Source organism: Calonectris borealis, chromosome 18 (genome assembly GCF_964195595.1).
Source record: "Calonectris borealis chromosome 18, bCalBor7.hap1.2, whole genome shotgun sequence".
In the NCBI taxonomy this organism is placed as follows: Eukaryota; Metazoa; Chordata; class Aves; order Procellariiformes; family Procellariidae; genus Calonectris; species Calonectris borealis.
This window is the reverse complement of record NC_134329.1, coordinates 2,458,974-2,485,857: the sequence shown is the minus strand read 5'-3', so window position 1 is coordinate 2,485,857 and position 26,884 is coordinate 2,458,974. Positions and strand designations below refer to the sequence as shown.

At 38.7% G+C, this 26,884-nt stretch overlaps 1 protein-coding gene across 2 annotated transcripts in view; it reads right to left on the bottom strand.

The window, feature by feature from the left end:
* The window catches only part of MED13L (mediator complex subunit 13L), a 203,286-nt gene extending 176,630 nt beyond the window's left edge, over positions 1-26,656 (bottom strand). The window contains exons 1-2 of one of the 2 annotated variants that reach the window (XM_075167253.1): positions 26,439-26,656; positions 6,665-6,902 (exon numbers count right to left, since the gene is read on the bottom strand). In XM_075167253.1, coding sequence (XP_075023354.1) covers positions 6,665-6,902; positions 26,439-26,510 — 310 coding nt within the window. In that variant the 5' untranslated portion in view covers positions 26,511-26,656. Of the gene's footprint in view, positions 1-6,664; positions 6,903-26,438 lie in introns of those variants that run through there. The other variant, XM_075167254.1, reaches the window with a different exon arrangement.
* Between the last annotated feature and the right edge of the window lie 228 nt (positions 26,657-26,884).

Genomic DNA, 26,884 nt, shown 5'->3' with positions numbered 1-26,884 from the left:
TCCTTAATCCCAAATGATGGCATAATAACCTCATTTAATATGCCTCCTTAAAAGAAAAAGTTTATTTTGTCTAAACTAAACTTCAACTGGCAATCACCGGACACCAATTAACAATGTCAAATATAAGGGTCACAGAACAATTCTGCAAGCTGAGAAAGTATGAATTCACTTTTAAATCCTATCTTCTTTCCAAAAGAATGTGAAAGTTTAACTTTGTTTTCATGTCTTTGGAAATAATCTGTGCTAGGCAATTAAGAAAATGCAAATGACTTATCTTATTGAAAGTAATCAACCCAGAAACAGACTTTTCAGTAACTTAATATTCCAATAAAAAGTCTTCTGTCATAGGAACCTACTTGCTAATTCCACTCTTAACTCAAGAACCAGCAATTAACCATTTTCAGATTTCACTTCAAATTATTAATAAGTGGTACTCAGCTGCTTGATATTCATAGCTTCTTTTTAAATTGAAAGCCTTCAAAAATACTTCCATTTCAGCTCCTGTGAGATTCCTTTTATTCCTTGTTCGTAAACTGGTTTTCCATGTATTAGCTGGTCTCATTCTAAATAATACTGAGCACGACAATAGTTATGGGTTTTATGTAGTTCTAGAGTACATAAAACAAATTCTTGTAATACACATTCCATGCTTGTACACCCTTCAGCTAAGCCTATCAGAGCAGGAAACAAGGAGATAACCTTTTGGTAATTTCCAGAAAGTATCAAAGGTAGCCATAATGCAATTTCAGCAGCAAAACACTCCCTTCTTTCCCACTTTCATAATCTTATAATAGAATGAAAGATTTAAGAGCACTTTCATTAAAAGCAATACTATTAATTTGTATACCCATTTCACCGGAAGGGGTGCTTATTCTTGATTTTATGCATTGCTTCACACGCTTAAAATACGTTTTGACAGACAGGAACATCTTCTCATTCAATAATTAACATACCTCGCGATAGAGCAGCTAAGAACATATTTCGTATCTCCCGAAAGAGTTGCCAATTCCTTACAACTACAGTAAATCAAACACAGTACCTTGAAAGAACCTTAAATAGACTATTTTAAATTGAAATGGAAAGTAAAGGAGACTTTTCACTCCTTCTTTATCCTCTTTTACGTTAGCAATTTTTTTCTTTTTTTTTTTTTTTTTAAAAATTCAAGTTTTCCATTATTTTTCTTTAAATCCCTAGTAAATACCGAAAAACACCATCTACTTAACATTTATTTAATTTAGAAGACTTAACTGATAAACTAAACGTCAAAATCTGGATGTTAATAAGTGAGCATCAAGAACCTTACTTAGCTGTAACAAAAACACCTAAATTGAGCTCTGGCAAGTTATTCTTCTCAGGAAACATGCTTGAAAACATCGCTGGCATGCTCTGTTTTCCTGTACATGAAAATCTACCCATCAGCAATTTACAGGTAGAGAAACAAGAGCAGAAATTAAATCTGGGCCACAACTGTATGCTCTAACGTGGATGCCTTGCAAAAAGTCCTTCCTACAGCTAACATTTTTTCCTCTCAACATTTATCAGCACATGGGGATTACAACTGCATCAGCCCAATATGCCAAGAATTCATAAACAAGAATGAACTGAAGCGCCATGTTTTTCCTGTCACAGATCAAATTTTAATTACATTTTTAAACTTACCAAGCTGTGAATATCCTGAACAACAATCTTTTAGGAAAGATTTACCCAATTAATACAAGATAATCTATTCTTCATAAGAGTTTCCATCAAAACTGATGTTCTACATCCAGTATAGTACAAAGGTTACTAGTATCTATTTTGGGGGAAGCACCTCCAGCAAGTAATGGATCAAGTGCAAGATACCAGACAATACATAAAACCAAAGGCTTTAGCTCAAAAGAATTCAACCCACAAAAAAATATTAACATTATATATACCACCTTTCCTTCACAAGTCCTTCCCCCTATAACAAAGAGATTGCATGGGAAGAACTGTCAATCTGACCTATTTAAGGGGAAAACGTCTTTAATTGAATTTTAAGTGAAAGTGAGTCAAGAGTTAACTGCAACTTCACCAACACTTCAAGGATTATTGTCCCAAGAGTAGCAAAATGCTAAAGTTGTATTTATTTTCTCTCAACAAGCTCTGTACTGTTAAGCTTCTATTTTGAAACTATACGATGAAGCACCTGTCACAATACAGGGTTTTCACTTCCGTGCCATGCATTGCTTAGGCCAACAATAACGGCTGGAGGGTACAGATGGGTGTCTGGGGTTTCTCACTCATGCCCTAAGTTCCTCACATTCGTTTGTCTTGTCTCCATAGATTCACAGAGGAACACATGTGATAGCAATCCCAAATACCTACCAGAATCAGTAATTTTAAGCAAACAAGTCAATAGTTCTTTAAATGAAACTGCATGCTCCTATCAAACACCCAGAATCTTAGTTACTCATTTTCAAGATGCTCTCTAACATTTTGACAGTCTTCCAGAGTCCACCTCCAGGGCCAAGACTGTATTCTCCGTAGCAATGCATACCATAATGGCTGCATTATTCCTGGTAATTCAAGTATTCTGTACCACCGATGCAACAGACAAAGCTGAATATATCCATAAACTCAGTATGCAGATTACAAGTTTACAGACAAAACTGTCAGACAAAAAGGTTGTTCAAAATGTCAGACATAAGTATTCTTTGGAAAAGCAAAGAAGGCAACTAAGGAACAGATATCACCTGCCTATAATCTACGTGGAATGCATAGGGTACAAGGTGGGGGTGGGGGGCGGAGAAAAGAAAAAAAACTCGAGAGTCAAGTATAAATTCTCTATGGTGCTCCAGATGGTATTTGGTCACCAAATGCAAATGAAATCACTGCAACTTGCAAATCTACAACTTTCCTGTCAAAAAACATGCCAACAGTAAGATACTACCTCCTCTCCATTCCGCTGCTTCTGCAGAATTTACAAAAAAATATTTTTATGGGAAAAGGTACAGCAGCTGTAACACTTGTCAAACCTCTTCAGGCAGTAATATTAAAGAGCATTTATCCTTGAGAAAATGAAACTTCCACAAACTAAAACACTCCCAACTTTTTCAAACTTGTAAAATCACTCGATGTTTTCTCCCACTCAGTGAGCCCATACCAATTAGCTTCCTTCACCTGGGACAGAATAAAGATCTTCCGTCTGTCTTCAAATTTAAAATCCAATCGTAATAAAAACCAGAACACAACAGCTGAGGCTGGCAGGAAAAAGAAATGTAGGAGTATGTGCAAGAGACATACCTATGAAATTCACAGCTGCCTAGCTAATCTAACTACTTAACTGATCTGTAGCTGTTCTGCAAATAATTGTTTTTACTTAATCTCCCATGACAGCATTTAATTATCTACACGGTTTTGGAAAGCTACTACATAAACTGTTCCTAGTACCTCCTGTTTATAACTACTAAGTTGTTTTCCCTATGACTATTTGAAATTCTCTTATTAAAGGCAGATTGTTGTTTCCAAAATCATCTATCTTGAATGTTATAAAGATAACGCAACCCACACAGTTCATATGCAAAACTTTAAAACGTGTTTCTGAAAGAAAAGGCTCAGTTTGGACTTCTCATTTGTTTAACAAAAGTTCTAAATGTCATACAATGTTACTTGAGTGACTCTGTTATTCAGAAAAATCAATAATTCTAATTCAGACTTGAATGAATAAAAGATAAAGACTTAAATTTAAGTTGCCACTACATTTTTATTACCCTAAAGAAAATTTCGCTTTTAAAGCACAAGTCCTAGGCAGGAAAAGAGAAATCCAAAACATTGTGAGCAACTTCTTACTTGGTAAGAACTCATGATCTTATCAACAGCCATTATTTCCTACAGTTCATACATCTCAAAAGATAGGATTTGTGAAGCTGAAAATGTTTCAGATAAACTCTAGTCTTCCACTTGCATTTGCAGCATCAGATTTCTGGGACTTGCGCTCCTAAACGTGTGAGTACAAACACAAAAACAAAGCTCTGGTCATTGAACTATAAGTTACTGACCACAGTTACAATCCAACCTGTACGAGCAAGATTTTAAGCCAATGCAGCTTATTTCATGACTAGGTTGTACCAAACAAACAGCATGCTACGGGGGCTCAGCTGACAGGCAAGTAAATTACTATGCTTCAGTAACTTACTTATTTTCTGTTTGTACGCCCACATGCAAACTCCTTTATATTTTCAAGAACATGTAAACTCAGGAAACTAATTTCAACTACCAAATATTTCAGTACTGTGGTCTGCTTATACAATAAAAAGCAAAATAACCTTGTTTATTCTGCCTTGCTGCTGCATGAAACATTGAACACAAACAGTGTCCTTTGTCATATTTCAAGGAATCAATGTACATAAATGCCTCATTCTGGCAGAATTTGATGTTCGATATTTTGTCAATACTGATATTTGAACTCTAAAAAAATCTACTGAAGAGAGCAAGACAGACCTATTGGCAGTAAAATTTATAACACTTACAATTTACATCACTTTGAACTATTATCTAATAAGTCACTACAAGCGTTTCAATGTGCTTTTAATATAGAACAAGTAAACTTATTGTTATATGATTTACACACATTACAAACAATTCCAAAACCTGCAGTAGAAGGGAGCAGAAAAGGAGATTACTTCCCAAATTCTTGTAGGTCCTGACAGTTAGCAGGAGCATATTCCTTCTTCTTTCAATTACCACGTACTTCATTCCCCTAAATGAGTTACACATAGTCGTCCTTTCTCCATCTACAAACTCAACTTCGCATCTCTTCACAATCTTTTTCTTTCAGACATTTTTACTTTAACTTGAAAGAGCATTGCCAATAAGGATCACTCAATCATAGTGCTGTTGTACCAAGATAGACGTATCTTTTCAGTACAGCTGGTAGCAGTGTTGTGAAACACACTACGCTCAGACTGTTTTATCAGTGTGATACTGCTGCTGTTGACACTTAAAAAAACATTGCTCTTGCAGACATTTTCAGATTTAATTCCAATTAAAAGTTATTGTACTGAAGGCTCCAGCCCAGATGCTTCATAAAACTTCGGACCAGGCAAAAAAAAGTGTCAAAGTGATGCTATTCTCTGTTTGCTACACTCTGTCCCATACTATACTCGAGCAGGTTCAGCTATTCATATATTTAAATGCTTCACCATACTATTATCACTGGAAGCAGCATTATATTGTTGTAACCAAGATGTTAGATATAAACAAGCTACATCAATTTACCACAGAAAGAGAAGCTATCATCTGCAACTCCCCTCAAATAAAAAGACACTTAAGTCCCATATACTGCATTTGAAATATTAAATAAACTATATTTCACAAAAAGAAAAACATATATTATTAAAGCTTTGCTGGGTAAGTAGAAATATTACCCATGCCTTCATTCAAAACAGGTGCCTCATAAAAAATTAATGTGAGTGGAAAGGCTTGGTGCAGCACTTCTGAGCCATCTCGTTAATTATACATGATCACGTAGCTACCTGCATGAAATACGCCTAAAGATACACAGTGTTTCATATCTGTGATTTCACAAGCTATATTACCAAATAAACAATCTAGTATTCAAAGTATGAAGTTTATAACAGTCTGAAGATAGGTGGTTAGAACAGGAAAACGAGTAAGAAAATGAACATACCATAACCCAGGACCAAACAGTGTGGGGTAGAGGTGGAGGGAAAAAGGACAACTAAAGCGTCCTTGACAAATAGAATATTCTATATATTTGAACTGGCATACACATTTTATCACCAAGGAACTAGTAGGTCTAAAGGCTACCAGGATGAAAATTTATTGCAAAAAACAAGGAACCGATCCTTATTATTGGGGTTTTCTTTAATTACTATTATTACTCCAGGATTGGTGAACTTTAGTTATTTTCATCCAAGACACAAAAGGTAAAATAGAGGTAAAGTTCATGCAGTCTAATAAAACACCTTTTAAAAGTTAATGTTTTCAGGCAAACTAGGTCTATAGTAGACTTCTTTCTATTGAAGAGAAATTAATATATAGTGAATATAGTCAAAACCAAAAAGGATCACAGCAGATAAAGTTAGTTTTTGTTCTATCCTTTTAAGGCTACACATTCTGGAGACCCTGAGGACAATCCAAGTTGCATAAAACTTACAATCACATAAACTTATCATTGTCACCTGTGTCCTATCTTCCCCTTCCTTCCTTTTATTACATTCACTTGTTGCAACTTGCCTCCATTTACACTCAAATCCTGTAGCATGATCAACGTGGCAAGTTCTGACCTTACAGATTTACCTGTGGTGCCACGGAGTTTACCTGACTCTATAGCATAGTCGTTTTATTCCATCAACTATTATGCCAGAGTTTATTTTTTTTACTACTATCTTTTGAACTAGAATGTACTCTAATTTTAGTGCATCTGAGATTTCACAAACATCTAAGTAGTGATTTGGATATAGGTCTCCTAAGTTCATTTCAAGTTTCATATTGCACTTTATCTGCGGATCACTTGCAGCAGAAAAGTCAAACTTACAAGCTTTTTTTTTCCTTTAGGTCTTAAAACCAAATTGCGACAAAATCATGTAGGATAGCAAGTTAAAGCCTTTAATGACAAAGTTCCTTTTTCACTGGAAAAAATACAAATAAATCAAGAAAAAAAAGAGAGAGTGTAACTTACTGTGCAGTTCACGATGTATCACATCTACAAGATTTGGTTCATCTCCCCACCAGAATATCCATAGCTCCTTACAATCCGGTTTGACGTCACGGCGCCACACACAAAGCAAATTGGCCTGCAAGCAGCGGATGAAGCTGAGCAGAATTGGATCATCCTGCGCTGGGGCTGAAATGATAGGGCCACAGTCCCCATGACCTTCGAAATTGTACCTACGCCATTTGATGCCTGTGAGTTCAGCCTATGGGAGGGGAAAAAAAAAAGCCATTAAGTCACTCTATTTCAAAATTTAGTTATATTCATAGTACTGGTTTGTTTCATTTTCATTGTTTAATTCCTAGAATTTAGCTCTAAGCAGCCGAAGTTAATAACTCCTCCTATTCCCATATTTTTCTCTCTTCCCTCTCAAGGAAAAAAAATTTAGAAACAGTACTGAATAAACCTGGCTTACCCCTGCATTTAGGTTTTTCACCACAACTTGACTCATTTCCAGCAGATTCATTCATTTCTAACCTTATTGTTATCTTATTATAATCTTACAAATTAGAAGGAAAACACACAAACAAACAAGGAGAGGGAATAAGGCCCATTCCCTACACGCTGCTTGGTGGTCAAGTGGGTTCAGTGTCAGCCCAAAAGTTGACCACTTGAAAGTCACAAACAGAAAGTACTACAGGACATAAGAAAACAAGTGACTTATGGAAAATGGTGAAATACGGTTTCATATTGTGATGTTACAGGTTTACCACACATGCTTTTTATTTTTATTTTGCTCAAACGAACAAAAACACAGTGATGTAAGTTGCCATTTACTGTCTCTTGACGAGACAGAATTCTCTTATTAACCGTCAAGGAAGAATAAAAAGAATGGGAAAATGGCTACCCAGACTTTTGGGAAAGGTTTTCTTCTACACAGCTTGAAAAATCTGAACAAATGTAGGTGTCCCACTGCATAGCAGTGTGAATAAATGATTACCAGGGAAGAAGCCACCGAAGTACTCAAACCATGAAAGAGTTGGCAGCTAGCACCAGGTCAGCAGAGCAAAGGTTCTAATTTTCTTTTTTTTTTCACCTTTAACAGCAGATACTCACAGCTGTCACATTCAGTTTCCCTTCTTCTCTGAAATGTCCAGATTGCTACCTTTCTATCTACTTCTATCACCCCGCCCATCACACCCCTCCTCTCCCCTCCCCAGCCTGCTGCCTGGCTCCCCCTCCCGCTTCTCCTCCACTCCCAGTTTGTCCCTATGACTGTCGGTGCGTTCTTCCTCTCCACCCTCCACTACCTCTGGGAGCCTGCCCAGGACACAAGGGGGAATACTCGTGTGACTGTCAGTCTAGCTAGCGTGAGTATCATTATTAAAAAAAAAGTAGCACGTATATACTCTGTGTTCACAGTGGGCTTGTACTCTAGCTTCTAACCCATGTTACTATATTCTCACTGCTGTTATTCCCTCTACCGCTTCACTTACAGTATTCACACCTTCACTTTGCTGCGCAGAAATAGCTGGTGTGCTCAGCTTTAGAGTGGTCCTACCAGAAAAGCCAGCTGGTCTACAGCAACAAGCTGCAAAAACTCAAATACAGCATCTACACCTTTGACAAGAAAAGTCATTGCCAGGGAGAAGAGGAAAGACACAGCAGTGGAAACACTAGCTGTAGGAATGCCCACCCCCTATACCCCCGCCAAGTAATAAATTGAGCTGTATCTAAACAGTAAACATTCCTTTCCTTTCCCTGGACAGTACATATAGAAAATATCAACAAGAAAAAGGGTAAATTTTTACTCCTAGAGAAAACAAAAGTCTTGCAGATCATATAGTCCTGCCATTTTCATCATCTGCACAAGGACATTTAACCTATTGGCCTACACTGCTCCTCCAAAACCCATACTACGTGTCACATACGTAGAAGGATCTCCCTTTTCAAGTCCACAAACTTAGTTCACCTAGAAGTTTAAACTCTAAAATTTACTCTCCTTCACCACGATAACTGTAAGTAGGCTGTTCCTTGTTCCAAGAGCTAGCTCGTTAAGGAGGAGCTGAGGAGCTAAAGGCGATGCTCATCATACCAACAGCACAAGCAAAAAATACTTGTATTTCTTTGATCTCATAAATACATCCTCTAAAACAGTTTCACCTCATTCTGCCTATATATTGCCGAGCACAGCAGGCTTCTGGCCCATGACTAAAGTTCCCGCGGCTATGCCTCAAGGACTATTTCCCCAAACACTGAATTACCCAGATGCAGTTTACTCTTGCCTATTTAATTTTCCTCTGAAGAGGCCTCACCGGGCAGACAGGAATACAGTAGCTGACCTCCACTGGGAAGAGGAAAAATCTGACAAAACAGTGAACAGTAGTGAAATTGCTTCTATTTTTTTGCATGCCCCTAAACCACCAGTCATCTTCAGCTCCACATCGCGGAAACGATGCTACCATCCTGTATCATGTCAACAGGATACAAATGGCAGCGAAATTGCAGGCAGCACTGGATTACCGCTGCTGAAGACTTTCTACAGCCAGCACTACTGCTATTGCACTCAGACAGAAATGCTGATCACCCATTCAAAGTGTTGGGGAACTACGGAAAAGCAAATCAGAAAAGATAGTCAAGACTTGCCGAGACGCACAGAATATATGCCGTGTTCCTGGCACAAAAGAGGGCATGGGAGCGCAGGAGGAAGAGGCAAAAGGGAAGGACAAAAATTATTTTTTTCCACAGTAGGCTGCTGTGTAGCACTGGAATACCTCACACATTACACAATATTCTAAAAGAAAGTACTTACACATGCTCCTCCAAAACATCTGCATCTGTTCTACATGGATCTCTATCTATAGCTTGGAAAAGCAACGTGCAGAGTTTCTGAAATAGTATAATGAATATGACTACAAATCACAAAACACCAAAGATTAGTGCCAGCATAGGCAACCTAGGAAAAAAAACATGTTAAATGCTTATGTCATAATCAGCTAGGAACACATGGTAAGTCTCAAAGAACATGGAATGGAAGGATGACAAAAACAAAAAACCCCAACCAAACAAAAAAGGTTACTCAACAGCACCACTCACTTGATCAACACAGCAATAACTAGAGATCAGCTGTTTGAAACAGCAGACAAGCTCTTGCAGCTTTCTGGCAGCTCAGAGATATCAACCCATAACATCCCATCTGACGAAATATAGCCAAGAAAAGCATACAAAAACCAGCAGAGCTGCATCCAATTTAATTCTACACTAACAAACTTCTGGAGTATCTAATTCTACAGACTGTGAGGAATGACAACCTATTAGAGCTACCCAGGATCATTAGTGACCACCCACACAGAAAGTGATGCCCAAGAAAAGGAAGAGACAAGTACTGGGGTTTTGGACTTAGTAGCAGCATAAAATGACATCTCACACATCGTTTCCCGGTCAAAGTTGCAGAGATGCGGTTCAGTGCATTTATTTGGATATGTCTGTTTCTGTTTAAATTTTTAATAGGTAAGCACCAATACTAATCCCTCAGAACTTCTAGATTTTGTCCTCATGATAATTAAAACCGAATTCAAAAGAAGACCTGAATCCAGAAGTAGTACACAAGAGAATATTGCACTAGAAACACTCACATGTATTCTATGCCTCTACAGATGCTTTGTGTAAAGTATTTAACACACTATAGGGAGAAGATCTGCATCCACCTGCAGTTTTTTAAAATTAATTTATTTAAACAAAAAAACATTACTAGTTTTAGAAGTCCTCAATCTGCAGCAGGGTTTTTACAAACGAGACAGCTAATGGCCTGTGGTTCTGGTGATTGTGTTAAAGAACTAAACATGGTTTCGTTTATGCTTAACCAGCAGTGAACACAGGCTGCTACCAAAATGGCAGCCTCTTCCTCATCCCCAGCCATGCATTTCCATCTCCCAATCTGACATTAGATCTAGTGATCACGCAATCATTGGGTGAATGGAATCATTCACCAATTTAAAGATGAGAAACAAAAAGAAAGAAAAACATTTATCAGATCAGCACACTGACAGCTTACCCTGCAGCCACATAATCACTAGAGCAGACAGAAGAGCAGGAGTGAGAACGCACAGCTGAGAGCAGCGGTTGAGTGGGATCTCCCCTTTCAGTGACAGCTCCAATCAGATAAAACAGAACATTAAACTGCACACAGAGGCTGTTGTTAATGTACACCTTAAACCAACACAAGCAAGCACTGTGCCAAAAGCAGTCCTGGACTGGCCTGCCTTCCCTGCATCAGTCATCTGCTCCTGACTTTACCACCACTTCCGCTCTCCGGCAGTGAACTGTTTGCATAGATTCATACTGAGGTGAACTGACTGAAAATCGGAAGTATTATATTAAACGTGTTTTTCCTCTACTCAGATCTGTCCCCATACCTGATTTCATTAAGTAGCCACAGAGATGCTTGGTACCAGTAAGACAGAGGACAGCAAAGCAGGTCAGGGAGGGTAGAGCTTTTAGTAAGACTGCTGATTTTAAAGCAGCCTCAAGCACTCTCTGAGATAGAAACGAAGATTGCCAACCTGAAGACAAAGCTGTGAACATGCTGTTTTACTCACAACTGGTTAGAAATGAATGCAGAACAAAGCAAGAGTCTTGCCAGGTGATGTAATCTATTGTGTTTCTTGCATCTTTTCCCATATGCATAGTCTTGGGTTATTATGGTTGCTACAATGTTCTTAACACTAAAAAGCCTCACATAAAAGAAACTTACAAATACTTACTATTAACCAACATTGTTAGTAAATCATGCATTATGCAAGAGACTTTTTGCTTTGGTTTATAAAGGAACATACGTTTTGGAGGACTGTGCTGTGAAGGGTTCAACTTCCTAGATAAGAGGGGCTTTTTTCTAAATTGTTTTTTTCTAAATTCAGTTAACGGCAATTGGACACAGAATGAAGTGTTTGTAAGACGCCTGTTCTAAGCGCACTGCACCAACCCTGTAAGGAAACAGAGAAATCAGATCTCTGTGTCTAACAGTAATATCCAAAATCTTTACCAACATTCAACTTTTTACAGTAAAATTCCCAAGACGCAAAAAGACCTGTTTCTGACGTATCCAAAAGCAGCTATCAGGGTAGAAGAGTGCAATCAAACTCAAAATGTCATTAGGCATCCAAACACACCCAAAACATACCCAAGAAATAGTCATTAATTACCACACAGCCATGCCAATTTCAGAAACGTGGCCATAGAAAGGATGTCATACATAGTCCTTTGAAAAGGAATGCAAACACATTCCTTCCTTCTAGGTGACAGTCTTAACCGTTACTACAGAGTGAAACGGCTTCAAAAAAATGAACTAAGAGTATTCAAAGCTCTGATAACAATATATACACACAAGCAAGCAGAAGAGACAGAGAAAGCAAATTAGCACTTTCTCTTACAACCATTAGTCTGCTGCCCTACATACAGACACCTTCGCATCTATCCGCAACAGCTGAGGGCTGTAGCCATTTTAACTCTACGACAGCATCCAGAACTGTAAATTCCTAGCAGAGATAAAACCTAAGCTTTGATTCTTTTTCCCCTCCTCAGGCTTAAATCAGAATAATAGACAGGCAGAAAAGGTCGTCTGCTGATCTCACAGCACTCCATTCAGATTGGCAGAGTTTAGGCTGCTAAAAATCACAATTCCCCAGCAACATTTCACACTGCACAACTTGATTCTGGCACGCTACCAGCAACCCTAAAGATTTAATTAGTGCTGTGTAGCCACTGTGACTATTTTCCTCTTCTGCAGTCCTCACAGATGGAACACAAACAAAACACATCTTCCACCTCCTCTTTTTTTTCCTCATCTCCATCAAATGCTTTTTGGACTATGTGTGTTGTACGGGAAATGGACAGACCAATTCTAAATTAACTTCTCCAGAAGACTTGAGTAATTCCACCCATTTTAATACACAAAGCTCCCTTGGAGAGATTATACAAGAATAAAGACACAGCAGAACCAGAAAAAGGCAGAGCATCAACAGTTTGAGAAATTCTTGTATTTGGCCACACCAAGCATAAAGCAGAGTTATTTCTGTATTATTGCACTTTTCTACATTAAAAACAATGGCTAAAATTACATAATCACATGTATTTTTCCTGGTTCATATAGTACAGAAAGGTGAGAAAAGCTAAGACAGATTCAGGCCTCAGAGTGTAGAAAATCAGTACCCCAGTATTTCCAAAATGGGAAGGATATACATGAAAAGGGGGCAAAGATCTACAGAAAAAGCTTTAAGGGTCTTATGAGCAAAAGGACGAGATATCCATCACACAGGCCCTCAGCTCGAACCCAACTTTCTCAAAGACTTTCAACATAGCATTGTTCAGGTCATTTTATTTTTCTCAGTTCTATCTGAAACAACAAAACCAAAACAATAACCAGGTATAAAAATACTTTCCAATTGCCTGTCCGAAAGGTGCTACTCAGACAAATTCAGGTCTGCACAGTGCTTCAAACATAAGTTTCTCTAATTCTCTTTAAGAAAAGAAGCAGTAATGTAAAAAACCAAACCACACCACACCGCTTAAGTCAGGTACTTCTACAAATAGATTTCAGTTAACCAAAGGGAATACAAAAACAAAAAAGCTTTCATCATATGCCCTTCTAACCAAGGGGAAGATGTTAAGTTGTCCAGGGTACCTTAAAATGCTGTATTTACCAGCCTCTGAAGTTAGGCACAATCTAAACAATTTCTCTAATCTAGATTTTTGTTTGCTTCTATGCAGTTGCTACGTGTCTTTAGTCCACAATTTATGCTTCAAATTGGAACATAAAAAATGTAAATGCCATATATATATTTGCCAGTTTTATTAGAGTCTCATCTTAGAAAGCTTCATTCAAGTAAGTAGCTATTCTGAAGCCACTAGAGACTTATACTAAGGACTACTCACATGAGTAAAAATCTGCGTAAGGAAGCCCTTAGTTCATAGTCCAAGAATTGAAACTGTAGTTAAAGGTGTCATGGGAATTACACCACCATTTTAATTAAATGCTATAAGATCTTGCAGACAGATTCAAGATTAGCACCATCTGTTTTGGTTACAGTGTTTCATTTCACTACATCATCCTCACACAGCAACAAAACAGCATTTCACACTCTACTCAAGCCATTTAAATACCAGATGAAGTGTACATCATCCTGATACACCTCACTAGGAAGGGAGGACAAAAAGAGGGAGACTGAAAAACACTCTGTAACAACGTGGGCTTATGGGAGAGGCGAACACACAGGCTGACAAGAACTCTTGTCCCCCACTCCCACTGAAATAAAATATTTAGTAACATCTGCCTAAGTCCCCGTCAAGCAAATTGAAAGAACAGAGGCAAGAAAAAAAAAGAAAAACACATCAAGGAACAGAGGAGACTGCTTAACTAAAAGAATAGTTTTCTTTATAGCTATATATTATTTCTACACTCTGAGAAAGATTCCTGTTTGGATAGCACAACTTTCTACAGCGAGACTGAAGAAGCAGCAGCAAGCACCTGTACACAGACTCTCATCTTTTACTCCCAGGTCTGTAACTCTCGTAGCTTAAAAAACCAAAACAAACTAACCAACTCAACCCTGTGTAGTCTCCTGAAATCAGATCATTTATTAAACTACATATTAACATTCCCGTCTTCATCCTATCCATTTAAAAAAAAGGGGGGAATGGTTTGTGTTCCCTTCCCTTGGGGCTTATCCCTTCTGCCCCTTAAAAAGGGAGGAACCATATGGCAGTGAAGAGAGGCCTCATCGTGCACTGAACGAGCCGTGGCTCAGCTTCAAAATGACGTTTCTGCTAGGCAAAGCAACTGGCAGACAAGCATTGCAACAACTGCATAAACATAGTTCTCCAAACTTTTTCATACTTTGAATTCAAGAATGGAAAAAACCAACACGTTAAAAAAAAAAAAATCTAATTCTGAAATGGGCCTCACATGGCCAACAGAAAAACTGTGCCATGTTTAGTGCTTCAAAGAGCTGAATGATCAGCCGAGTTGAGCATCATTCTTCTTAATATGCAACCGATCAACAGCAGAATGACAGGTTTGACTTTAATCCTTTCCCTGTATAAACACACAGTCAAGTGGCTGGAAAAAAAGGATAAAGGGCAGCCACTAACAATCTTTTAAAAATGAAGGATGAGAAAAATTATCTTTGTTGTTGTTGTTGTTCATTTGCTCTTAAAACCAGCAAGAAACTGAGCACACCACTGCACATGCAGCACGTGTGCCCGAAATGGCTTTCTGCTGGATAGATCTCTTCATCCATACCATGCTGCCGTCCTCCTTCATACCCCCTGGAACAGATTATCTAAATGCTACTACTTCAGAGCTGTTTGCAACAAGCAACAGTGTCAGGGCATTTGTATGTCATCTTTTACCTTTGCCAAGTCTCAGTGAAGGATTTAGCTATAACCAAAATCCTATTATCAGATATCTTCCTGATGGACTTCTGTATCTAGGGATATCTGAGATACTGTAACATAGTATCGAGGACCAGAAAACCAAGATACTTCTAAAATAATAGAGTCCACATACACCATTATTAAAAGCCACAAGCTAATAGCATGAGCTGTTATGCCTAAAAAGTAAACAGTACTGACAGAAATGAGGTATTTTTTCCTCTCTCTCCTAGATGTCAGCGTGATTCTGCCTATGTGGGACAGGAGGCAGCCAGGAAGATTAATAGATTGTTTTAAAGAAACAAAAGTCAGACTAGTCTCAAAAGAAATTTGAGGTGGCAACTAAGTACCATCTTTCCCAGTAGAAAATATAAGAGAACTCCAATATTAATGCTCGAATATCAGCAGTTCTGGCAGATGCAGAAGCTGCCAACAAAGAAGTTTTGAGTAGCAAGCGTAAAAAAAAAGAGTAATCTGATAGAAGGGCCCAAATTGCTGATATGTATCCCAACCACCACAGAAATTCAAGGTTAAATACTAAAGTAAAAGACTAAAATAAAACACTGCAGAAGAAAGGAAAATGAGTGAATGCTGACATACTGAAAGAGAAACAGTATCTTCCTAGAGTCTACTGCAAAAACAGGTTGGCAAAACAAAACCAAATGTTACAAATTCTTATGAAAGAAACAGAAGGTGACACAGAAATTGTTAGGCCATCACAATTCACGTGTAGCTCTGCACCTTTATCGCTAACTGCATCTGTTTCGCCACATCGAAAAGTAGAGAAAACAGAAAAATTACACGAATGGTCAAAAAGTATATATTCCATACAACAAAAAGCATTCAAGGATTAAGACTGTTCGGTCTAAAAGAGGGAAACTATGAGGGTCTCTAGAGAACAACTGCTGGTTGTGTCTTCCAGGTATCAAATTAAATTAGCAGAATGCAGACTCAAACCAAAACGAGATGGCTAAACTTTTTTTTTTTTTTACTGTACTGGCATCTTTGGATTCTTCATCAGCACATGAGGACCAGTGTCAATGATCACCCTCAAAATAGCTCTCAGACCTGCCATCCTCGAGTCAGTACCAAACGTCCACCAATAAAACAGTAATAGTCATTCAGGACCAAGTCTGAATGACTCTTAAAAAAATTCATTATAAAACAACAACAACAACAACAACAACAAAAGAACAAAAGAAGGAATTTTTGAGAGAAGACCTTTGAGTTACACCAACTTCTTTCACCTTCAGTGAATGGCTTTGGTTAGCAAATCTCCAGTCCCTTAATCGATTCAGCAAATCTCAGTACATGGTTCCGAACTGGTGCCTGGCTCGTCAGCTCTCTTCCACTATAAAGGCTGTTACTAAGTTCATCAGACAGAGATGTAAAAGGATAACATGATAAGCATGGCTGGAAGCCAAAGGGCTGAGATTTAGCCATTACTTGAAAAGATGCTTTCGAGTCAAAAATATTCAAAGACAAAAATATAAGGAAACTGAAAGATGGCAGCAACATCTTCTCAGGTGATTGAAACTCACATTGGCATGCACTTCCACACACTCGTACTTACTGGCTTTTGCACCGATACAGACACATGAAATGGGAAGTTGTCACGCTAGAGTCTCACCACCAAGCATGAGAAAGGGAAACAGAAAAGCCAATCTGAACAACAAAACAGGTACTGAATAGGTAGGAATCTAGGTTTCAGAGGATGCTACTACGCAAGACCTACCCAAGTACTTGGAGAACATACCTACCCAATAAAGCCAAGACAGACAAAAGCATTTAAAAACAAGACATGGTGGGTTTTGATTTGTTTTGGGTGTTTTTATGGGGAAGAGGGGAAGAAGTGGAATGAAGTTTACCCATGTCAGAACTGAATGTATACCAGTGTAGGCTGTATGCAATGGAAGCATACAATGCCTGGAAGCAAAATGCTATCTCCAAGACAAAAGACAGAAGGAATTGAATACATTCTTTTCATTTTAACAAACCCTAGGTTTAGGTAATGAACTACCCTGCAGGTCAGGTTACAGACACTATTTTACAGAGCACGCTAAAAAGTACCTCTGAGTTCTATAACACTTCAGCCAGTTTCTTTACAAAAGGGAATCAATTATTTTTTAACTTCTGAGTAGATGGTTGAGATAGATAATAGAATGAAAACTGCCACTGCACACTTCAGAGAGCACACAAAAGAAAGCAAACAAATGCGCAGCTTGCTAGCCAAAGAAACCCTCCCTCGTTCTAAGACAGGGTGAAAGATTAGGTTTGCAAGTCCGCTTCAAAAAGACAGAATTGGAACTAAGTAACTGCCCATTTCCCAAATTAAAAAAAAATCCTCTCTTACAGAAAAGTAGTCCAACACATGAAAAAAGATGACAAAAGCAAATCTACAAGTAAACAAAGGAATCTCCTCTCTTCCCCCAACTGTAACTTTTTTTGTTTTTTTTTAACTGAAGGAGGAAGGAAATGTCAAACATCAGAGTCATACAATGGACTATCAGATGTTTCCCAAACCAAGTAATCTGACATATGGGCAGAAAAAAAAAAGGGGGCGGGCTGGAGGAAGTAACAACCCGAGTAGAGTAAACTTTGGCATACTGAGTTAAAGAATGCAATTCCTTTTCTTCCCTTATACAAAAAACTGTATTTAAGAGCTCAGAACTAGAACATTTTTGTATACCACATCTAAGCAGAATTGCTTAGTGAATACCAAGAGCAGTTCACATAGTCGGTTTACGCATGTGTCCATCACTGACCTGCAAAGCAAACTACGCTGCCTGCCCAAATGGGCCCTGGCCCAGATTCCTGGCTCCAGGCTAGGAAGGTAGTAACAGTGCAGAAATACAATCAGAGAGCCCTGGTTCTTTATCATCAACACTGTCTTGACCAGTGACATAAAATAAAGCTCAAATTGTTAGGCAGTCTGCCAAAATCCCTTAGCCCTTTAAAAAAAACACCACCTCAAGAATTCTTTCGTATGAATCTTCCTTGATATAGAAAGAAGTAAATAAATCCACTACATGACTGGTCATGCAGATTCACTTTGCCAGCTTTCTTACTGTCATTCCTGCAAAGACAAGAATCCAGAAACTCCTGCCAGAAGGAAATTCTGGAAATTCACAGAGAACTCAACTCAAAATTTTATTAAAGTACACATGCGAAATTAAATAACCAGAAATACTGGGCTAAAAATGAAACCAGCAAATTCAGAATAAAGTAATTTAACCAATTAACCTATTCTGTCAGCAAAGAAATTTTTTTTTAATAAAAATACTTGAGACACAGTCACTACAAGATGTTCCTGGAATGGATTTTATAACTCACCCAGAACTGCCTACAAATTCAGTAATATTGTGGACATACATGAACTGAGAGTCATAAAAACCTGACACTAAGAGATTGCAGATACACTAGACTAGATCTGAAAACTTCCTAGCAAACCAGAGACTCCAATACCAAAAAAAGTCATTGTTTTATACTGTAACAAAACCAATACATTTTGAAACTTCTGTCTCATAGCTGTTAGCTATGAATGCATCTTTACCAGAAAACAGAAGGTTGCCAATGCCTGCTTAGTAGGTACAGAACAGTTTTCCTCTAAATTTTGTTTTCAATCCTCTGTTGTCACAAAATATTGTATTTTATGGGCAAATATGGAGCTATAAGAATAGTCAACAACAAGGCGCTGACCACAGCATAGCTCTTTAAAACTAAAAGATGAATTAAATAAAGTTTTACTGAACAAGCTTTAAATTCCCTTCTCTAAGACATAGATTGTGGTTACTCAGCCACTTTGATCTCACTTCAATCCATGCTGTCGCCAAAACTTGGTGGGGGGAGAGAGGAATAAGATGTACACAGAGCTGGCTAGGGAGTGAGAAGGGGAAAAAGTTTTTCGTTAGGTCAGTTCCATGATCCAGACTTAAATGTGAGCTCACGAATCCTTTTGGGGTCACCAAGGCATGGAAGAAGAGTGAAGGGGGAGGGACAGAAATGAGAGAAAGAAAACACCTTTTATTCTGTAATTAGTATTATTTTCTTTTCATAAACAAGAATAGTACACTACACTGCAACACCGGCTGACTAAAGAAAGCAGAGGTAAGTGCTTAATGAGAAGTGATACAGAAATAAGCATGTCATATCTTATACTAAAAATTAATTTTAGAAGACTGTCCATTTTCCTCCATTTTCATAAGCTGATTAAATATGTTTCTTACTATAGGGACAAGGTCTTTTTGTATGTTTGAGCTCATCTGTGTTAGTCACATAAACATAAATATTGCCTAGGGGCACATTATACAACAGCAACACACAATAAAATGTCCTGTCTCAAAGAAACAAAAGAGAATGCCACTAAAGCTCAAGTCACATTTCCATATGCACTACTGCAATTCTGCTCAGGAAAATGAATTAAGCCACACATGACAGAAATAACATTTTTTTAACAGATGGAGGTAGGAAATGAGAGTCAGGATTTATCAAAATTAATCAAAATTCCCAGCAAAAGCCAAAGGAAAGACTGCTTAAACCTTTTAGATTTGTGAGATACTAGAAAACAGGCATCATCTTACTAAGTAAAATGCTAAGAACCCTCCCGATCTGAAAAGTTAAACTTACTATATAGTATCAAAGTGGTTTATGTTCAGATGTCATTCATTTTACAGTATAGCGATCGTACTAATGCAAGGCTGCGTAACGAGCTGAAGCCACAGCAGGAAACGATGCAAGCTGTCATTCTTAGTATCACAGGCCTGTTATCCTGTGGTATATACTTAACAACCGCGTGCAGAGGGAATTTAGCACAATGTTTTAGTAATATTTTGAGGTCTGTTAGAGCAGAATATTTTTATTAGCTGGTTTCTCTTTGAAACTACCAGTTGATGTCAAGGATCTCAGGGAAAAAGGACCTATTTTTAAAGCAATACTTAGAGCTTAAAATGAAAGGAGTATGAAAGCTTGGTCTGAGGAAGAAGGATGCCCCCATGCAAATACATATTCCGTATAAACAAATCTTCTGGATTTGATTTGGGATCTTCTGTTGAAAACACTTGTGCACTTTTAAAACTGGCAAGATAATACTAAAATGAGCTTGCTTCTAGTCAGAGCAGGTGTTTTTTTCATATTATTTGTGTTACCATGGCACCAACAAGTCACAAATCCCACTGTGCTAGGCTCTACACAAAAAAGTGCACTACTCACCCACAGAACAGTAAACAAATACACACAGACTTGAAAGAAAATAAAACTATACTTGCCAGCCTTAAAGGCAACAGTCTGGAAAGACCGACTACCTATTCAGTGTTATTAGGTTGTCTGTAGGATCCCACAAACAAGTTTAGGAAAAGGGTTTGTAGGACAGCAATGTAGTAAGTCTGTGGACATCAACTGGTAACCTTCCACAGATACAAAGGAACAACTAGAAAAAAACCCAAAAGATAGTAATTTATAATTTGATGATCCTGGTGTATATTTGAGTCAGGAGTCAGTCAGTACTGCATGAAAAATAAAAGGCAGAGAAGGAATAGGGCTCAAGGCTTTGGAAGTGAAAGCACAGTAACTTTGAGGAGATGTAACAGCAAGGCAAGACAATGAAAGAATGGAAGAAGGTGCAACATGGTCCCATCACAGGATGCGAGAGAAAATTTGTACCAGCATTCTTGATACGAGCAGGGATGTTTTAGTCAAACCCCGATAGAAGGATGCTGCCATAACTAAGGATGTAAAAGGGAAGACCGGGCTTCCCTATAGTAATTCCCTACAGTGATCTAGGAAAAGTGGAGACAACAGGTTAAGCCTTCTCATCCAGTAAACAGAAAGCTTCAAACACACATAGATGTTCAACTTAATACAAAGTATAACATTCCGGTAACATTGATATTTTTTAGGTATTTAAAAAGCAGTGCATCTGCACACACACAACATTTTTGAACAGAGATTAAAAAATGAAAACAAAATCAATAAAAATTCCTTCTTCATCAGGTGACCAAAGTTAATCAAGTTAACACATTCAGCAGATATATCTCATAGGCACCACAATTTTTTTTCCACTGAAGTTCAAAAATTCCAGTTTCTTTAGATTTTTTCAAAGGAATTGCGTTGTCAAGAAGGAAAATAATAGAAGAAAGGTCTACATATAGGATTAAAGAGTTCCTTCTTTACTCTCTTTCGCCTGAGGAAATGCTCTCAGAAGCAGAAGGGGAAAAATTCACGTTCAAATGAATCTGGGAGGTTTTGAGAACTGCGGTTATAATGTCAATACTGCACTAATTATGTACAAAAATCCAGAAATACCTATTTTCAGACAGTATTACAGCAAGTGAAAGTTATGATTCTTAAGATGTAGTTACCTAGGATTTTTCTTTTTTTTTTAATACATTGGCCTAATATTTGAGTATTTTCTTAATCATGTTGATGTTGGCAATAGCCGTCTCACCAAAGGACTCACGTTGTCACCAAAATCAGAACACAGTCATTGGAGAAGGGTTCACAGCCCCAGTGTATGTGTACGCTTAGAAGATAATAAGGATTTCAAAAAAGCCTCACTCAAATATTTCTTAGTGGCTAACTTGGGATTCTTCAGCACGCTTTGTCCCAAACTGCATACTCCTACGCACCCGATTTTCTTTGTGCAATATTCAGAAGAGGTTAGTTACCTAACACAGGTTCATTAACTCCACTCCCAAAGCTGGGCAAGCTAACTGAACGTCGCTCCATCCCAATCTCTTTGCCAATCTGGGTCTATTTTCTTCAGACTCACACCCTAGTAGATACCACTAAACCGTCGAATACTCTGACAGGACGTAATAAAAGCCTACCACTGAAGTGATTTAAAACCTGAAATAATCTTTTATTAGCAGGAAGTGAGTAAGCTTTCTAATGTATTTTTTTTTACTTCTATCTTGTTACCTAATAAAATTCAGGATAAAGATAACTAAAGAATCAAATACTTTTGAAAAACTTCAGAGGTTAATTCCATTTCTTAAATACATATACACATGGAAATTCACACCTATATAAAATTTCAAACAAGGAAGATATCTACCATGTAGCGATGTAACATCCCGCATGCCAAAATAACAGCCTACTGCTTGGAGCACTGCATATATGATAATACAGTAAGCAAGAATGACTACTGGTTAATTTACTACTACTTATGGATTTGGTTGGGCAATGAACCATTCACTATGAAGCCCTTTACTGACAATTATGCAACACCAAAAAGAGCACCTCACCAGCAGTCTCTGCGTTCCTAATCTTCACTTTCTGATGCCATGAAAAACCTTTAATTCAAATGCCATCTCAGATTTCCTTGACTCCTTTCAGTTTCATTATGAAAACGGCAACAAAACTCACTGATCGAAGGCAACAACTTCTATTCCTGTTTGCGAACTGAAAAAAGCAACAGCAGCAATGACCTTTACAGTTTGTAAATTTGCCTTTGAACATTAACTGGAACAAAGACACAACGCCTACTAACCGGACCTTTCTGGCAGCAGGTTTCCTGTAAGAATGCATTTAAACAAGTACTCTTCACATCTTCCAAACCAGTTTCTATAATGTCCTCTGTAAATAGGTCTCACTTTCCAGGAACACAATCATGTCTTTTCCAGGCTGAAGACTCCTACTCCTACACTATCTAATCTTTCACCACATGAAAGCTACTCCAAATTTTAGGTCATTCCTGACACCCTTTGCTGTACTTTTCTTCCAGCTCCAGCATATGAAATGTTATGCAACTTCATCCCAATTTTCAGAGACTGACTTGTGTCTTTGGATCCACCATGGCAACTACGCCAGACAGTTGAGGAAACATCTTCATACCTCATGCAAGCCCTCACCGTCATATGATTAACCCTTACTCACAGGAAAAAATCAAATTCATTTCAGTAAGACTACCTTTATGATTAAGGATTATTCATAGGAAGACTGTTTGCCAGCTAGGTCTGAAGTTTTAATACAAAGCACATTACCTCAGAACATTTTGTCTCTAAATAGTTATTAGACATCTCTTAATTAGTATTTAAATAAACTGGCCCTTAACAATTGCTTGTTAAATACTGTTTTGATAAACAGACATTCTTTTTCAAAAGCAGCAGCAGACATTTTGACTACTGCAAAAACAGAGTTAGGATAAATATAATTTCTTCTACTGCTGTGCTAGAAACATGGCATTTTCAGACAGTAAGTGTATTTTTCATGAGCAAGCCTATTAATCTGCTGCATATGCCAGTATAAATAAGTTTATATCCGAAGCATATTCTGATGACAAATATGCAAACTGGCCCTTATATCATCTTACTAAGAAATGCTTTACATTTAGAGTAAAATTCTAGATTTCTTTATGTAGGTTGTTTGTGGGATTTTTTTGCCTGACAGAGCATATACAAACATTACCCCATTTTCTAGAACAGCACTGGATTCCTGCTTCATTATAGAGCCATACACAATACAGGCAACAGCCCTTTGCGTCACTACGTCCAGAGGGACACTTCATGAAACCCAACTATGCAAGCCTGAGATCACACTCAGCATCTGGGTATTCAAAGCTAACTTTAAAACCTTAACTTAAGACTGTGTCTTCCCCTTCAGTGAAATATTTTGAGCTAAGAACACTAAAGACCTCTACACTTTCTGGACATCACTGATAAAAGAGAATCAGTTACTAGAAAGCTTTTAGAAAATATTTTCCTTAAAAAGATTCAGAAGAAACAGTGGTACCTAACCTCCCTCTAAAGACTGTCTACAGTCAACAGAAAAATAAGCTAGATATCATGAACTGTTAAACCAACCCAAATCCACTACAGCAACCAGACAGACTCACCACAGAGCTCTGGCTTCTCTGGGGTGGGGAGAAAGCGTTCCTTCTTTAACAAAATAAATGTTTGTGGGAAGAAATATTATTCAAACATAAACAAACAGAATCACAGTAGATTATAACTATTTCAGAACTGTAATTCTCCAGTCAAGAACGTTTCTTTTTGATTCACACCCAAAACAAAGCCTGCGATAAAAAAATTTGTCAACTTCTAATAGCAGAATCAGTTCAAAAAGAGATTTGTAATCTACCTCAGTCCTAAAGACTGAATGAATTCTCATCAACAGTTGATTTAGTTTGTGCATGTTTTTGTGCTGTTGCACTGAAAAAGTAAATGATTAGCAAAAGTTCCTCTAATTAGTAATCCAGACTACTGTAGCTTTAACACTTCATAAATTTTGAAATGAATACGACAATTTGAGGTTAAAGGGTCAATGGTGTTGGCCACATATTTCCAGTCAGTATTTCCTTTCTCAGTATCTTTCACTGTACATAAATCCTAACAAATACTAGTGTAATTTCAAATAAATCACCCTAATAGTTACTGTGTGTTTGTATATATGCTATATTAAAAAAATACTACTTTATTAGAGGTTTTTTTGCGATTGGAGCCAGAAAACAATAAAGACATTACCGTTTCATACATAACACCACATTACAGGTATGGATAGCTCCCACAAAATTACACGGGAGATTAAAGGGTTGCACATTAAACACATTATTATTATTAAACACACTTGCAATAGAATTTCGCTAAACTTATTTCAATGATATCACACACCCATTTAAAATTTAACATTTCCCTAGTCTAGTGGGGGGGGGGGAGGGGAGGAGTCCAAACCACAATAACTGTAAAATAACTTCGCTTTATAATTTATGCTAATTGCATGCCAACAATTATTTTTACCAGTGACAGATTTGCAGATTGCAACTACATGAAAAGTTACGCTTCTCAAAAACACGCTATTCAATTCTCCATTAATAAATGGGGACTTCACAACTCTCTTTTTGTAAAGGACAAACCATTCACTTGCTCTTACAATCAGATACAACTGTCTCCCTCATGCTTACTGTTTTATTTTTCTTACTGAGTAACAGCAGTATATTCAAAATCACCATAACAATTCCTGCATCTATAAATATATAGCACTGTTATATATTTATAAATATCAAAAAATGTTATCAAACAAAAGCATAGATACAAACTTATATAACGTACCAGTTCAATAAAAAGCCAAAGAATTGCATTTATTCTCACAGAAGAATCCCTGGGCCATTTTCCTCGCAGCATAAGTGACTACAGCTCTTGTCCCAGATTCTTAATAAGTATGAGCAAAATAAAAACCAAACATACATACATAAAAAAAAGAGGCAAAAATAACAAACGTACAGCAATAAAAGGTAAAAAACATAAAACAAAGAGCTTGTTCATTTGCATTTTTAATTAATTTTCTTTTTTCCCTTAACTCCTATAAGAGAGGTAACAATCTCTTCCTAACAACATATGCACTCACCTCCAATTCTGGCAGAGCTCTGATGCAGGGAGGGGGTATCTACCATAAATGTTTCACACATGCTATCCCCAAACTTGCATTACAAGTTTTTGTTTTAACTATACCATACCATGCACTAAAAAAGTCCCTCCTTCCCTCTGACATTATCCCTGGTAGCACTAGAAGGCTCTTGATGATCAAATAGTCCTCTCACTCGCTCAGCCAGAAGGGATAATGTTCCTATATGTGCCAGGTAAAATAAAGCAAGGTACTTCCAATGACTTTGCCCTTATGCAGAATCAAATTGCTTTCTTGTTTTATATTCAAATTACAAATCTGTAGCTAGCCAAAACTGATACTATAATTTCTGCAACATTAAACCACGCAATACGAGTAGGAAGTTGTCAATTACCAGTAAGATGGATAGACAGCATCTATGGAAAGCTATCCAGCATACTACGTTTTCAGCTACTGTTTCTTTTCAGAGAAGAAAAAATTGAAAGGTTTGGGGTTTTTTTTTTTACCTCTTGCCCCCAAGCACGAGCTATGCAAAGAAGAGACCACGCTGTAACAACAGCTGACATGTAGTCACAAGAGCCCAGAGCGTAAGTCCAACAGACAATCACACTACATGACTGTTTGCTGCTGCTGAAATGGCGTTTGTCATTGTGAAAGGAGAGAAAACCCCCCAGTTTGGTAGGCACAAAGCACACAGGGCACGCAGTGCCAAGGGAGGCGGGGAGAAAAGACTGTTTACCAGAGAAGATGGTCGCACATGCAGGCAGCACAGGCAGAGGACACACACTCCGTTGCCTCTACGCTCTCCTACTCGGAGGAGCGCAGCTGTGAGAGCAATACACACACTCGCGGCAAACCACGTTAAAGAGCAAAATAAACACGGGGAGCCGGGCCGGGGGAGGGGCCAGCGGAGGAGCAGCCCCACGGGCCCCGACTATAAAGCCCCTGGCAGCTGCACCCAACCGGCAAACTCGCTGCGCAGCGGAGTGTCCGTTTAAGCCGCGGCCGGAGCCGCCGTTCCCCACCCCCGGGCACTCACCAGCGAGAAGAGGTTCGAGTGACAGTCCTCCAGGCTGGCCCCGTTCGCCACCCAGTTCGCCGCCGCAGTCATGATCCTCGGCGAGCCCGGCCGCCAGAGCGGGGCATGTCTGAGGAGACGGGCCCGGCGCAGGGGCTGAAGCAGCAGGCACTCCTCGGTGCGGCCCGCGCCTCCGCTGTCCGGGGCGGCAGCCGCGGCCCGGCCCCTCGCCGCGGGCGGCCCGCGCGGAGCGGGGGAGCGCGGCCGGCAGGGGGCGCGCCGCGGGCGGGGGGGGGTGGCCCGGCCGCCGGGCGGGCGCCGAGGCCGGGGCGGGCGCGATCCTCTCTACCCGTCCCCGGCCGGGTGATCCTCACGCCGCGCGGCCCGGTCCGGCGGGGGCCCTCTCCGGCGGGGCGCGGGGGCGTCTCGGTCCAAGCGCTTCAGCACGCAGCGGGGAGGGGGGGAAG